At 37.8% G+C, this 15,640-nt stretch overlaps 3 protein-coding genes across 7 annotated transcripts; 1 reads left to right on the forward strand and 2 right to left on the reverse strand.

The window, feature by feature from the left end:
• The first annotated feature begins 2,398 nt into the window (after nucleotides 1–2,398).
• Nucleotides 2,399–4,639, forward strand: LOC141638167 (aberrant root formation protein 4-like). 3 transcript variants are annotated; one of them, XM_074447579.1, is made up of 5 exons: nucleotides 2,399–2,777; nucleotides 2,938–3,027; nucleotides 3,331–3,408; nucleotides 3,487–3,663; nucleotides 3,857–4,639. In XM_074447579.1, the coding sequence occupies exons 2-4, from the start codon at nucleotides 2,953–2,955 to the stop codon at nucleotides 3,625–3,627; spliced, it is 294 nt and encodes a 97-aa protein (XP_074303680.1). In that variant the 5' UTR covers nucleotides 2,399–2,777; nucleotides 2,938–2,952; the 3' UTR covers nucleotides 3,628–3,663; nucleotides 3,857–4,639. The 3 variants fall into 3 exon arrangements, 2 of the variants coding, with proteins under 2 accessions (XP_074303680.1, XP_074303681.1); XR_012542029.1 differs by having other exon boundaries at nucleotides 2,510–2,777; nucleotides 2,938–3,236; XM_074447580.1 differs by lacking the exon at nucleotides 2,399–2,777 and having other exon boundaries at nucleotides 2,833–3,027; nucleotides 3,487–4,639.
• A 1,653-nt stretch (nucleotides 4,640–6,292) lies between these two features.
• Nucleotides 6,293–9,746, reverse strand: LOC141638169 (dirigent protein 11). The gene has a single exon (XM_074447584.1). The coding sequence runs from the start codon at nucleotides 8,962–8,964 to the stop codon at nucleotides 8,395–8,397; it is 570 nt and encodes a 189-aa protein (XP_074303685.1). The 5' UTR covers nucleotides 8,965–9,746; the 3' UTR covers nucleotides 6,293–8,394.
• LOC141638168 (small ribosomal subunit protein uS9c-like) lies at nucleotides 8,564–13,063 on the reverse strand. Of its 3 annotated transcripts, none has more exons than XM_074447583.1 (3): nucleotides 12,574–13,063; nucleotides 11,271–11,559; nucleotides 8,564–8,579 (listed from the first exon to the last, which is right to left on the reverse strand). In XM_074447583.1, exons 1-2 carry the CDS (start codon nucleotides 12,895–12,897, stop codon nucleotides 11,272–11,274), a joined length of 612 nt encoding a protein of 203 aa, XP_074303684.1. In that variant the 5' UTR covers nucleotides 12,898–13,063; the 3' UTR covers nucleotides 8,564–8,579; nucleotide 11,271. The 3 variants fall into 3 exon arrangements, with proteins under 3 accessions (XP_074303684.1, XP_074303682.1, XP_074303683.1); XM_074447581.1 differs by lacking the exon at nucleotides 8,564–8,579 and adding an exon at nucleotides 9,838–10,144; XM_074447582.1 differs by lacking the exon at nucleotides 8,564–8,579 and adding an exon at nucleotides 9,838–10,354.
• Between the last annotated feature and the right edge of the window lie 2,577 nt (nucleotides 13,064–15,640).

Genomic DNA, 15,640 nt, shown 5'->3' on the forward strand with positions numbered 1-15,640 from the left:
AGTTCAGCTGACCATGATATGCAAAAATGTTTTGCAATATCACATTACAATAATGTGAAAAGTTTACAGCAAATATACATCATAATCACATGTAATGTTTAAAGTCTCTACTAGCTTTTCAACTTCAATAACGTTGCTTTTTTCACTCCTATATTCATGAGTGACTTGTCGGTGTCTTTCTCTTCTTTGTATACAACGTCTCGTTACGCAACTTGTTTTATGTTGATTCATTTCTCAAACCTTCTTCAAATTTCCTGATATTCAAAACAAAACATTGTAACATTAATAATTAAAATATATGTGAAAACTGATGGTCCATGATTAATGATCAACATCTCTTGTGAGTTAATAACAATGTTATACGAACAAATTTAATTAATTGGGTTAAATCACACAATATCAAATATAAAATGTTGTAATAATATTTCAAGTTGATTCAACAAGAATCGACGATTCCTCAATAATAACTACATTATAGCATGCAATATTAATGTAACAGTAACAATGTTACAGTAATAGTTTTACAGTGTTACAATAACAATGTTACAGTAACAATGTCACAGTAAAAGATGTCGAGTATTTTACGAAAGTTAATTTAATCGTCACAATTTTTCCCCAATTTTCATGAAAACAAATCCAATTATGAATTTCACACTGTCACGACTCTAACTTTTTAACAAACACTATGAATACATAGAATCAATACTATGCAAGACAACAACGAACATTAATTACTCAGTTTCTACAAATTATTAACCCTAATTTTTAGGCGAAAAGTAGAATATATATGAAATAACACAAAATTTAATAGCTACGAAAACAAAAACGAGAATTAATTTCTCAATTTCTGAAATCGAAAAGGAAAACATACAATTAATTGACAATTTAGTTATATAATTCAAGATCAACAACACCAGGATGCAAACTAAACCTAATATTTTGCCAAAAATCAATTACTCAGTTCGAACAAAACATTAGCCCTAAATCAATTAATATAATCATCATCAACAACAACAACAACGACAACAACAACATGCACCAACATATAAATCGCGACAATTTTTTATAAGAAATAACGAATTAGAGAGCGATCTGTACCTCTTCATTAGATGAGAAACGGTTGTTTTCTGAATGTTTTTGAAGATCTTGATTAATTTTTTGTAGATCTATGCTCGATTTTAGAGAAAATTAACTAGATTAGGGAAGATTTTTTTTGAAAAGAATGGCGATTGAAGAAACTTTGAATATCTACTGTCAAAATAATTGATGCGCGTTGTTTTTTTTCTTGTTGAAGAATTAATGTTTTAACTGACTAGAGAGAGATGAGGGGTTTGTAGAGAGAGAAAAAGATCTGATTATAATGACACATAATAATCAGTTTGTAGCTTTTATTAAACGCGCTTAATATTTGGGGCGACGTGGCTGAACGAGAGCCCTTGGATCTTGTTGATCTAATGGTCCTTATTCACGGGACGGACTCATCTAAGAAGCTGGACTCACCGGATGCTCACTCTATATATATATATATATATGTATATATATGTATATATATATATGTATATATATGTATATATATGTATATATATGTATAGGGTGTTGCTCTTTCACATACGGACTTTACTCTTTCACATACTTTTTTTCATAAAGTTTTCATACTCTACCCTTTTCCTAAATCTAAACAAATTAGGTTTTTTATATATCATTTTCCCTAAAATGAAAACCTAATTCTTCTAAAACTTGAACAATAGATTACAATTCTTCAAAATTTTCAATTAGTGAAGTAATACTAATTTATTTAGCAATTATTAAAAACTTTTTTATTGTTTATTAATTATTTTGTCTAAAATTAGGGTTTATAATCAATTAATCACACTACAAGTTATTCAATTATGTATGGCGGAAGGCAATCAGCTACATAGTCTTGTTGATGTTTGTACGCTTCTATGTCAAACAACAATTGAGATGTACAGTAATTCATTCAAAAGGACAAATGACATGCATGCATTGACATATTAGTTAGTTTTTATGGAATCAAATTGGTCATAACGGCTATGACTGTCTCATGTACTTGTTGGTGGTGCTTTCTTCTGTCTGGCTTTTATAATTGTCTGAAATCACAAGCGTAGGCTCGGCAGACGTGAGGTCGGCCGGAGTGACGGATTTCTGGCGAGGTGATGGTTAATGGAGATGGGTGGTGGTGATTTAATGGTGGAGGGGATTATGGAAGGGAGAAAAAAATTGATTGGGTAAAGGAATTAAGAAATGAGAAGGGTAATATTGTAAACTACGTATGTGAAAGAGTAAAAGACGTATGTGAAAAAGCAATACCGTATGTATATATATGTATGTATATATATATATATATGTATATATATATATATATATATATATAGAATCAGGATCTCGTGCGAACTAATTTACGGTACGAACTGTACGAACTCAATCTGAACTCTCAGATCAAACAGATCAGTGGCTCATAATAAACCACAAATCACTCCTTATCACTTTCTTCAACTCATACGTACATTCACCTTCCCAATTCCTACTATCCATCCATCTCCCCCAACCAACATCTTCTGCCGTCGGCGACCTTTACACAGCTCCGACGCCGTTCACCAAGATGCAGCTCCGTCACTAGCCATCCGACTCGCCTTACTTTTCCTCTACCCACTCATATTCGTGAATCACTCGACAGCAACGTTCCATCCACCTCTTCTCTTCTCCGGCGACTTATTTCGGCCACAAACCTCGTCATCATCCGCTTTCTCATTATTCAGGTCAACTAAAAACCACCCTATTAGATTCGAAATCCTCTAAAAAATTCACTAATGCGATTAATTTTCTGAAATTCATCTTCGTTTTCGTAGATCTATGGTTTGAATCGCTTAGTTTTTGAAGAAAACGAGATTTAAAATGAGATTTAAGGTGGTTGTGCAGGTGCTTGACTGAGCCATGGTGCCTTGGTGGTCCGATTTGATGTTTGCCGGAGTTTTGGGCTATGGTGGAGATAGAACAACATTGGAGCTGGTATGTGTGGCGCTAGTGTGCTGCGTCGCCGGAAATTTGTGTATATGAGTAGTTGGTGCGACGATGAGGAGACGGTGGATTCGTGGTGGTCTAAGTCAGTGGTGGTGGTTTTGGCAGCGGTGGGGGCAACATTATTTAGGGTTAGGGGTGGATACACAAATAATGACCTTAGATACACTTCATTAATCTACTAGATACATGTGTATCCGGTAGTGATACCATGTGTTTTTAGTTTCCTGTAGTATTTTGTATGTTCAACTGTTCTGTATAGAAAACATAATTCTTGTCTTCCACACATGACAGGTGCTAGCTAATATCCCCGCTTCCCCGAGACTTGACATGATGCAGTTCTTAGTTAGAAATAGCAGCTCAGCCTCCATGGTTAGTTTCACTTTATTTCAGGTATACACATGAGCGATCGACTCTACATTTCACTTTACTGGTTTGAATTTTGTGCAGATGGCAATACTTCTAGATTTTGTCAGAGAAAACCTTCGAAACGACGATCTTAAACTGAAAGAAGCAAAAATCCGCACTACTAACTCCTTTTGGAATGCTGCCATACTTGACTTGGTGGAGTTCATTTTGAGACCACCCTAGGGAGGACCGCCTTCCCTCCCTGACCAAACTGATGCGGTACAACACTACAAACTTTATACCTTTCTCACATAGTCACTTCTTCACATGGTTTGGAATATCGTACGAACTCCTTCTCAGCCCTTAGATCAAACAATTGAAAGGCTGCTATTAGATGACTTTTACTCCTGCATTTCATATTTCTCCAAACACATACACTAACCCTCATAACTCCTTCATCCTTATTCATCAGACTACCACCGCCATATCATCACAAGAGCTCCAGCGTCAACCTCGCCAGCACACTACCATTGCTCCTCCATCCATCGGATCTCATTCGTCGATGGTACTTCTTTCCATCCCATCTTCATCCCTCTTTCTGTCCCCGCAGATTTAGTCACCGCTGCTTGTAGATACACACAATACTATCCCAGGTTCACTGAGTATAGTGATATAGATACACAAATCGACTTGTGTATCTGGGTGTACTAATTTGTGTATTTGACACTACTAATTTGTGTATGTGACTTCTCCTCGGTTTGTTCACGTGGATCTTGCGTATGGTTGGAATTGTCCTCCGTTTCTTAGGTCGGGAAGGGAGGGTGGTGTGCGGTGGATCACTTGAGTTTGGCTGAAGAGGTGGTGTGTGGTGGATCACTTGAGTTTGGCTGAAGAGGGTGGCGCGCGTGGAGGCGTTGTCGTGTATTGGGAAGGGGTAGAGGAGCGAATGGAATTGAAACGGGATTTAGGTGTGTTGCCGGAGAAACTATGGGGTATGTCTGATGTTTCTAAACACCATCGTCGTGGTTTAAAGTGGTGGAAGCGGATTCAGGCGCTGACGGAGGATGAGTGTCAAACTGTCAATGTATAGCGCATATTTTGGTCCCCTGCAATTGCGTAATTGTCATGAAATCTTGGTCCCCTGCAATAGCATATGTACAAATGTAGAGCTCTTTCAAAAATGTGTGTTATATGCCTTGAATGTTCACTTTGTAAGATACTTTATGAATTTTATTTGATTTCATACGTTTGTAATCTCTCTTATCTTTGTCATGGTCTTATTTTTTTACTAATATATTGATCATTTGTCCACTGGTTAACCAATATTTGTTTTCCATGAAGTCGGGGTAATATAGACCGTTGTAACGATTCCATGCATTGGAGTCGAGCTGATCGTAAAGGAGCATCTATTTTAGTTTGACTAGTTATTTCATCCGCGTTAGTATAAATCGTATATGCATCGTCTGCGCAATTTAACCATCAAGGTCAGTCTTGGCATGTTTTTTGACACGTGCTGCACACGCTTGAAGCGTACTGTCGAACCACATATAGTTTATCTGTCTGTTCATCGCTATCAACCCATAACAATGAAAATTGGTGCAACAAAAATCATATTAGGCCATGGTGATTTGATTTTCAAGATTAAGCAATTGATGTAACGATTGATATATTCACTGGATACATGAACAAATTTCCTGTATCAGTTGATGTACCAATAAAAATCCTGTCTTGATAACTATCCAACAATATTTCCACATAACACCATAACGGTGGCTGTACAATGAACAAATTTCCTGCAGTCGTGTCGCGGCGCAATCCATGAAACTTGGCCTACTAATATAGCGAGTACCGGGTACAGATGATGCACTATTGAAAATTAACATATGCTGATAGACATGACCCGTCAGGCTTCTTGAAAATTACGGCCCCAAATTAACAAGAGTGCCAACCCGAAAATCATCTGATCTAAGATAGCATAATTTTCTCTGATTTTGGACAAATAATTAGTAAAATACAAACCTTTAGTAGTATGAGCCATAACCATTAGAATGCCTTGATTTGAAAATAGCCAAACTAACCCATAAGACAGTAGCCAAGTAACCCGATTAAACTGTACTCGAGAATAATCCGATCTAAAGTAACCTCATCTATATGCCAAACAGACCGTCAGAGTTAGAACATTACACAGCTATGAATTATCTTAAAATATTCCAAGTAGTCAGGATACCCGGCCCCGCGTTTGATCTCATTTTAAGTTGCTGGAAAAAAACCTATACAATGCTAGTCTGCTAGATACACTGGTTTAAGTTGGTAGATACACTCATTTAAGTTTCTAGATACATATTTTTGGTTAGCTAGATGCACTCCTATAAGTTGCTAGATACTTACGTCTAGCTTGTTAGATACACTCATTTAAATTTGTAGATACATATTTTTAGCTTGCTAGATACACTCTTATAAGTTGCTAGATACATACCTCTAGCTAGCTAGATACACTTCTGTAGCTAGTTAGATGCATTTCTTTAACTTACTAGATACATATCTTTAGATAGCTAGATACACTCTTTTAAACTACTAGATACATAACTTTAACTAGTTAAATACACTTCTTTAAGTTACTAGAATATCTTTAGCTATCTAGATACACTCCTTTAAACTATTAGATACATACCTTTAGCTAGCTAGATACACCCCTTTAACTTGCTAGATACAAATACTTTCAAATAGTGTACATAGCTTGATAAGATGTTCATCTTGCACGCATGCACTGTAATGATTTATTTAACTAGAGCACACATGTGTCATCAAACAATATTATTAAACACAAAATCAATGTCATCGAATTTGAGTTTTGCTGAAAAAAACACAAAATTTAGTCAACACCATTATTTATCAAGAGAAAACAAAGTTTATGCTTTATCCAGAGCATCACACTACCGTATTTGCAGTATCATACAAGTTTGAAACTGAATATTCAAAAGCTATAAGATGGTGTTAAGTGATACACAGCATTATTATACACACCTGAAATGTACAACTAGTATGCAAATAAAGGGCCTTGATTCTATTTAGTGTCGGACCATATGACTTCTAGAGAGAGCCTTAAGTCAGACCCCTCAAAATCACAGAATGAGCAAAAGACCTTCAAACAGCAACTGAGAACAATTCCAGACATGGAACACTCTTAGATGCTTGTTCAAAACAAAGAGAACCAGGTGAGGATTAGAATATTAATACTCATTACTTATAGTAATTGTTCGAGCATATGACCTTTCAGCTGCAATGAAGTGAAAAACGTCAAACAAGGCAAATTGCATGACACTTGAGATTTTGATTTCCATTTCTATTTTCTACATTAAATTATAACACAGGCTACACAACCTTGAACCAAGATGTTTACCAGGCTTCAAATCACTCATCGTCTCAACAAGTCGCTCAGAAGACCGGAAAAAAAAAGAAAAAACCGAGCCAACAGTGAATCAGAACAATGAACTAAATTTGGGAATAGCGACCGATCTATGGCAGTGGCAGCTTTAGATAGACAAGTCGATTTGTGTATCTTGTAGTACTAGCTTGTGTATCTACGGTCATATATTATGCAAACACCACTCACGACCACCACCACCACCACTGACCAACCGTATCCTCGACTAACACCTGACCCACGACATAACACCGTCTGCTAACCTCACCCATGAACCATCAGCCCTAGTGTCAACACTGACCCCTCAACGACGTCATCGCTACATCACCGACGCTTATCGGTGAACTTTCTCCCATCGGCGACCTCTCTCCCATTAGAATCCCGTCATCATCGATAGCCCATCACCACGGTGACCTACGCAACCCACCTGTGACTGCCACACAATGTAACCCTAAGCCAATTACTTATTTCTTCTTCATTGAACTCGATTGAATGTTAGATCTACAAAATACACGAAGTAAGATTTCAAAATTTTAATTGATTCAGCGAGGTTTGCGGGAAATTTCGAGCTGGATAATGGTCTTCGTCGACGTTTTTGTTGTCGGCTGTTTACATTATGGTCGGAAGCTCCAGCGAGTGGTGGTGGTGGTGGTGGTGATGGCAGAGGATAAGAACAACGGAGAAGGGAGTTGGGAAGATGGGTACTGAGTAAGGATATATGAAAGATAAGGTACGGGTGGGATTTGTTTTTTTAACAGCTTAAGGTGGTCTCTGAAATGAGTTCGTACAGTTCGTACTGAACTCTAGTTCGTACGGGATCTCGCCCCTATATATATATATATATATATATATATATATATATATATATATATATTGTCCAAAATTGGAGATCCTGATCAAAACTGTTACTCAAGCAGCCCCACCCTTTGTGCAATGAGTTTCATACTTTCATCCTACTTGTGAACTTACAATTCATGGCCTACAGCGTGTTGTAGCTCAAATTTGTTGGGGTTCAAAAAGCTCTCGACGTTAAATGCAGTGGATGAGTTTGGGATAAGATGTGTCAACCAAAGACAGATCATGCTCTTCTTGTCAATTCAATATGGAGATTAGTCGAGAACCTAAAACCATAACCAGCTCGAGTGCTTACAAGTATTGCACAATCCTCGATAATCAGTTGAGGTATGAGCTGATCGACTACACCTCATCAGCCGATTATTCCTGTTTGATATTGGTCTATGACTATCTGCGTGGCTCAATTCTTGATATTTGATAGGGGATCCTGGGTTCTCCCAGTTGAGAAGATGTATCCTGTTTTTCTCCAAAACTTTTGTGCCAACAGCAACTACTTCTCGTTGTCGATAACCACAAAATAACATGTAGGCAGTATTAACACAAATTTGGAGGGATGACCGCTCCCAATGCAAAATCTAATCAGCAGCAAAAGTATTCTCACTCGAATACATGCCAAAATTTTATTCAATTGTTTTTATTTTCATAACACTGTTTATCTGCATCTCTACAAGCGCAAATACAATAATTCCGGAAAACAAAATTGATGCTATCCTACTTAATCTATAAAAGCTTCATACTCTTATAGATTGTACTTGATTTGGGAAAGTGAGCTGAAGGTTCACCTGATAAAACGATGCAATTGTTTCTTCAAAAACAGCAACTCCGCGTGCAAAAGCAAACGAGCCAGTACCACCAAGCACGACAAGCTCTTCTCTCTTCTTGTGCTCCAATTGTTTGGCTCGAATGCTCAAGCTCCCTGAATAATCAGGTGTGTGGAATGTCAAATAAATAATATTAAATGCAGAGTAAGCAAAATGGTCCACAGGAATAATGAAGCCCTGAGCTTTTCCCACAATCTTGGATGTGCTATGAGGACCCTCTGTAAGTATCCGATGGAAGGTAAACACTCCTGAGGAAGAGTCTTCAACCCGTTGGATGTCCGGGCTTGGGGTTCTAGGTTGCTGAATGAAGAGGGAAAATGTAATCAAAGGCTTGTCTTGCTCATTGTCATTGTTTTTGTAAGGAACCGGGGATAAGACGGATAACAGTAGAACTGCCAAGATGGTGAGAGAAACAGCAGTACAGAAAATGATCCTAGATATCATTATGCCATTAGACTGACTTTTATCTAGAAAACTCATGTCTACACTATTTAAAGCCCATCTAAGGTACTTCTTTTTTGAAGTACCTGCTCCTCACCATTTGGCCAACTAAACCACATTTGCATCTCTTGATTATTGTTTATGTTCAACATGTTACCTAATCCATTCACAGACGAAGAAAAGACCAAATCCACTGAATTAGTAGTACAGCAGAACCACTGATAAGGGAACAAATGATGTGGAGTGAGTAGCAGTCTAGCAGAATGCTACCACTCTCTCTTGTAGTTGTATACCATGGTTGAATCCCGTCTGCGATGTCTCGCCCCTTTAACCATCTTCCCTACTATGAGGTATTGTAAAGTTAGACGGACCTGACTTCTTTTAACATTTTTTTTTTTAATAAAAAAGTATAGAATACAAATACTCCGCAAAAATGAATTGAGCAATTGAAATGAACTTCCGCGAGAAAAGTTAGCTGGTTACCAGCTTTCCTATATTTTAATTATCAGGTCTTTAGTTTAACTATTTCCGAAATTTTATAGTCTTCCGTATAAACTTGACAAAAAGCGGATTCGACCGACCAGATTGCCACCTCAAACTCGATATCCCTTTAATGTCGCATTATTTATCGATTCTTCAAAAGTAAAGTCTTCCGTATAAACTTGATAAAAATGCATCACCTCTTGGACCTCATCCTAATACGATTATAAAGTTTTGATGATGCCAACTTAAATTCAATTTGTAATTCTCATTTGCACGTTAAAGTTTGTGCAAGTTTTTATATATAAAATAAAACAAGGTTATGAGGAAGCAAGTATGACGATTTGCTATCAAGGTTTCGAATTCGTGATCAAGTGTACTAAAAGAATGTGGAATGAAGATCTTCGCGGAAGATTAGTCAGATGGTTAGGGTTTGTTCTCTGGAAAGGAATGTAATAATGGATGAGTAGGTGGTCAAAACCCCTGCCTATTTGTTAACAATTACAAGTATCTCATAAGCTTCATCGATTCTTGACAACTCAACCAACATGATCAAGGGCATTCAAGCACCCGTAAATGTTACAAGTCATTGAGAGAAGCCCTAAACATACAGAACATACAAATTTGTGTATTCACTCCCTACGATATTAACCGCATAAAACTGATAACCATCAACTCCAGAACAGCAGCAGAATGGAACCCTAAGAGCAGCAGCAGAGTGGAACCCAAAGACTGATAACTGTGTCGAACATTTCATAAATCCTCATGTCAGTCATCTTCACAATGAGCTACTCTAATCACAAAACATGGTGAGAAAATCGCAAGGTTCATGACATTGTATAATTTGTTTGAAGTTCTAATCTTCCTTACTTATCTGTAGCTGACGTTCACTTTGCAACCATAATAAAAATTCAATAGATTTTCAGTTTGCTTCCCTGTGGTTTGTATTCTGTGAAGCCACAACAGACATAATTCCTTACACAATGTTCAACACGGATAATTTAAAAAAGGCATCTTTATGTTCTCAATACTTGGATAAGGTTGCATCGATGGGGTAAAGTTATTGATGTTGGTGTTTCCATGTCGTTTGTAAAATGGCAGCCACGCTCTGTGTTAGCCAAAAAAAGCGTGATATTCCACATAGGTGCTTGAATTGTTTTTGTACAATATCAAGAAATAGGATCTCATTTTCACCTAAGGTAAAATAACCAGGCTGAGAAAGGAAATATGCCCAATATCTGAATGCTAGGCCGCTGGGAAGAAACTGATTACTCACATTTGCAGAATGTTATATGCATTCAAACTGCCGAAAATTGGTCAAATAATAGTTTTTTAAAAAAATAAAAATATAGTTTAATACTCCGTATTAACAAACACGACAGCAACGTCACCTAGCGGTCTGCCTGTCTCAAAAGCTACCGCATATGATAAGTTAAGTAGAATTGGATGTATGCTTTCTCATCTCAGCGGTGAAAACATAGAGATACATTTTCTCAATGACTCATAATAAAAATAGCATCAAGACTTGGATTGAGCAACAGAATACAAGAAGCAAACACTTTAGCTAGTCATTTTGCTTTATTCCATTATATTTACATCCAAAGAATAGTGTCTTTGGATTCATCGAGAAAATGGAAATGTTAAAGTTGAATATATGCTCTCTGGAACATTCGGATCAGAGACGGCACTTAGCATTGGTTTCCCCTTTTAGTACAACTCTGCTAGTTTGTTGACATTATTCTCTCGGTCGATTTGTTAAAATTAAATGGCATCACTTAAACGCGAAAGAAAAACCTCCAGTGATAAGACCATGGGAAAGAGGGATCAGTCACTATCTGAAATAAATTGAGCAATAAAATTCTAACCTCAACGCTTTGAAAACTGAGGAGCTTTACGAGCTTTCTTGAGACCAACTTTTTTCCTTTCCACTACTCTAGCGTCTCTAGTCAACAGGCCTTCCTGTCTGAGAGGGGTTCTATGGCTCTCACTGACCTTAAGCAATGCCCTAGCAATACCTAGAGAAATTGCTTGGGCTTGACCAGAAAGCCCACCGCCATGAGCTTTCACAAAGACATCATAGTTGGCCTCATACCCCAAGGTTGCTAATGGGGTTTTCACATATTGGAGCCACAAAGGGTTTCCCTGAAGATATTCCTGCACATACAGATACAAGAGAAAGGTATTAGCTGAATACTAAGAACTGCTCCACCTCTGAAACTCAGTTCAAAAGGTAAAAATAAAATGTGTCTTACAATATGGCGTTAGGTATGTTACTGCGTAATATTATAGTCACTAGATACTGTTGTAGTACAAACATGGATGGATACAGGATACCTATTAAGAGTAATACATGTAGAAATTTGTTCGAGTATTTCTTTCTAACCGCTCTATCTCCTTATGTTCTTCATGAACTGTAACCTCAGGTACCCAACATTGTGTATGTTCTTTCTATCCCCAGAACGCAACGAAAAGAGAATGCTTGGGTGGTTGCTAATTGAATTCATAGTTGGTTGTAAGTGTTTGACTCTAGGAGGATCTGAAGCCACCATTTACAAAAGTGAAGAAATGAAATTGAAATTTTCTTATTTCAAAATCAGAAATGCAGCTTACAAAAGAAAGTTTCGAAATCACAATTTTACTTGTCAAGCGTGTTTATGGTCTTGACTCCAAAATAAAGGATAACATAGTTATGACAATCTGGTAGACTCTGAATACTTTGTTAGATTTTCTTTGTTGTATCTTGGGGGTGTATCATGTATGTGCATAACATTGCTTGAGAGCTTCACTTTGACTATCAATGCCATCAACTCGCTCAAAACCCGTCTAGAAATCATCATGTCAAGTTCAACGGCTAGACCGTCTCACACAAGTTTTATCAACATTTCACCGTCTGATCTAACATCGTATAATTCTATCAAACCAAAGAAATTAACACATTGACAGTGCACAGTTACGACTTATTACAAGTCCACTCCATCTCTGTTATTATATGGTTTCTAGTACCCAATCTTTTAAATACCATTGGTCATAAAAAAGGTAAACAATTGACTGGGACGGAGGTAAACAAATGATTGGGACCGAGGGATTACAATTCACGGTTTTAATTACCGTCTGACCCGAAAACAGCAAAAGAGTCCAGAAAAAAAAAAAAAAAAAAAAAAGACAAACCTTAGCATCACGATAATTAATGATAAATTTGCCAGAACCCTCCTGAAGAACAACCCTAGCAATAGCACATTTCCTCCGACCAGTGCCTATAATAGTCTGGGCAGCAAACCCTCCAGGAAGCCTAGACTTGACCAACTTCTCCAGGTCTGCGGTCTCATCGGCGATAGCAGGTGCGGCTACGGCTGAGATGGATAAGGAGAGGGGCTTATGCTTAGGCTTAGAAAGGGAAAGGGATGTGGAATTGGGTTTGGAGGAGACGGCGGATGAGAATGACAGAGATGTGAATGTGGTTGTTAGGCTGCTTATTGCGGCCGAAGTCGCCATTGAAGAGAGAGGTGGGAGTAATTGGGTGGTCTTTGTTGTACAAGTGATGGGATTTTGGTGGAGATGAGGAGGATTTGGTTTTTGGGTCCTCCTATTCAAAATGATGGTGGATAAGGTATTTTTAATTTTGGCTACTAAATTGGACTATATCGGAGTACGAAAAAACGGTGTGTTTTTTTTGACAAAGGTGAAAAAACGGTGTATGGTTGGTTATAGAACTTAGTAACTTCACAAATTCTTATTTCAAACCGTCATATCCGTCTGAAATGGTTAGACGGATATTATTTCCTCTCACAAATAACCCATTTAGAGTGTGAGTGGGAAAGCACATGATGGTGTCCCACCACCCATGTGCTTCTCACTTGTAAGAGGTCTTATTACGGTCTGAAATAAGGCGATCTTAAGCAAGACGGACTGTAGTAACTTAGCGTCGATTCTAATTATAACTAGTTTAATTTCCCGTGAAAAATCACCGGACTTGTATACCTTTTCTTTAATGATTATTTAATTTTTTTTCCTGTTGAATCATCTATTTATTATTCGGAGTGATATTGTTTTTGCTCGACATTTATATGATACATTCTTAGTTACAACTTTATTAAAATGATGATTATTATCGAAATATAGGTAGTATTAACCATAGTTGTAAGTTTAGAGATAATTAATTATATTTAATAACGAAAATATTTTTCACTCATTTCTTTTAACCGTTTAATCAAATGAAAAAAAATTAAATGAAATAAGTATAATAGATAAAATCACGTAGATATACATGAAACATTCTCACTTTAAGAGATCAAAATAAAAAACATGTGTGGACATTGGCCACATATCGGTCTGTGGGCGCGGCCACCTACCGATCTGTAGTCACGGACCACCTGCACGCCAAGACAATATGTGGACATGCAGCGGTCTATTGAAAGCCACGCTCGGCGGCGTAAAAATGCTTTCGACCGGATCCTTTTAGATCGGTCGGTTTCGTCTCGGTAAAGGTCTCGAAACGATACAGAGATGTTCTGTAATACTACGGTTTTATGAGTCTCTGGGTACTCTATCGAGTAGGCCTTACTCTGTCGAGTAAGGGTGTTTTGCATTTTAAAATAGTTTCTGACCTGTTGGGTACTCGATCGAGCAACCTTGATACTCGATCGAGTAAGGGGGCACTCGATCGAGTACCTCAGCTACTCGATCGAGTAGCTCGGTTTACGGGTAATGTTTTGTCGGGTTTTGTTAATAATGCGAATTAGTATATATAACTTTCCGTCATCTTTCCTAAACATTTTATAAACCTAATACACTCAAAAAGGAGATTGCAATTACGTTCTTCGCATTATTGGCAAATCTCGGGGTTAGAGAGGTCGGATTTCTTTATTCTTTGCATCCTTGTGATCCTTGAGTCAAGGGTAAGTCTTACGTACCATCTTTATAGCGTTTGGGTAGTTTTGGTTAAACCCTAATTTTGGGAATTGGGGATTTGTGTTAGTTTTGTGATTGTTAGTAATTATGTGATTATATGTTAGGAGAAGGATTCGTAGAAGAGGAATTTTGATCAAATTTGTTGAGACCAAATCGATTTTGTTCTTTGCATTCCATGTAGGGTTTCCCTACTCGATTATTAGTTACATAATGTGTGGTGATTGTCTTTGTAATTAGTGCTTGTTGATTGGTTTTGTGACGGTTGTTGATTGATTGTTGTTGATGGATGTGATTGTTTGTCTCTGGTTCTCGAGATGCGTTCTCGGCTGAGTGGAGTCACTTGCGGGAGTGGCTTCACGCCCTAGTTTCGCCCTCCGTGGAACCCGCCACGGGGGGGATGTGCACATTAATGGGACGGGGTTATCGCTCGGTATGATGAGCGGGGCTTAGGTGGGAACGGCTGCGGTCCCCTTTGTGGCTGGCGGGGTCCGGTGGACGATCGGTGACGGAGATTGATTGGAGTGGGTGTGATTTGTGTGTGTGACCGTTTGGTTTGTGTTGTTTGTTGTATTGTTGGATTATATAAATTGTGTGATTAATCGACCCGTTTAAATGTTTTAAAAGCGTGGTGATCCATTCGGGGTGGTGAGCAGTTGCTTGACAGGTATATCTTGGATACGCGTGGGATCTAGCTAGGGATGGAGTCATCACATATCAGAGTCTTTAGTCTTCCGCTATGTTTGTTAAGACAGTTCCATTCAGTTGGTTTATAGTTTGAGAACAGTTGTATTTTGCTTACAGTTGGTTTTGTTATGTAATCACTTAAACTTATTTAATAAAGTACGTTTCCTTATTGTCTTATGATTATCATTGCCTCGGGTAACCGAGATGGTAGTATCCTTATACCTGAGTGGTCCTGGTAAGGCACTTGGAGTATGGGGGTGTTACAAATGGTATTAGAGCAACGATCCTGAAACCTGTAACCAATGAATTTAATGAATATAGGGAGTCAATTAAAATGAACCCGGGGTAAAGGTTGTAGGAGCTAATGCAAAGACTTGGGAGACGTCCCAAAGTCGCGAACTCGCCCTACAATTTTGAACCGGTCACCATAGGATATGAGTCGGGATCGTTATATGTTTATCTTGTGAATTGTGTACCTATATGGTGATGTGTGGCATGAATCAGTGGATGTATGTATGTGGAGAATGGGGAATGTGTAGAAAAGATGGTGATGATGTGATTTCATAAGTTATTGATTGAAAGCATGATAGTTGTTTTACGATATGGCATTATAGAGATACGGGAGGAAAATTTGTTTGATTTG

The sequence above is a fragment of the Silene latifolia genome, unplaced genomic scaffold (genome assembly GCF_048544455.1).
Source record: "Silene latifolia isolate original U9 population unplaced genomic scaffold, ASM4854445v1 scaffold_190, whole genome shotgun sequence".
Lineage (NCBI taxonomy): Eukaryota > Viridiplantae > Streptophyta > Magnoliopsida > Caryophyllales > Caryophyllaceae > Silene > Silene latifolia.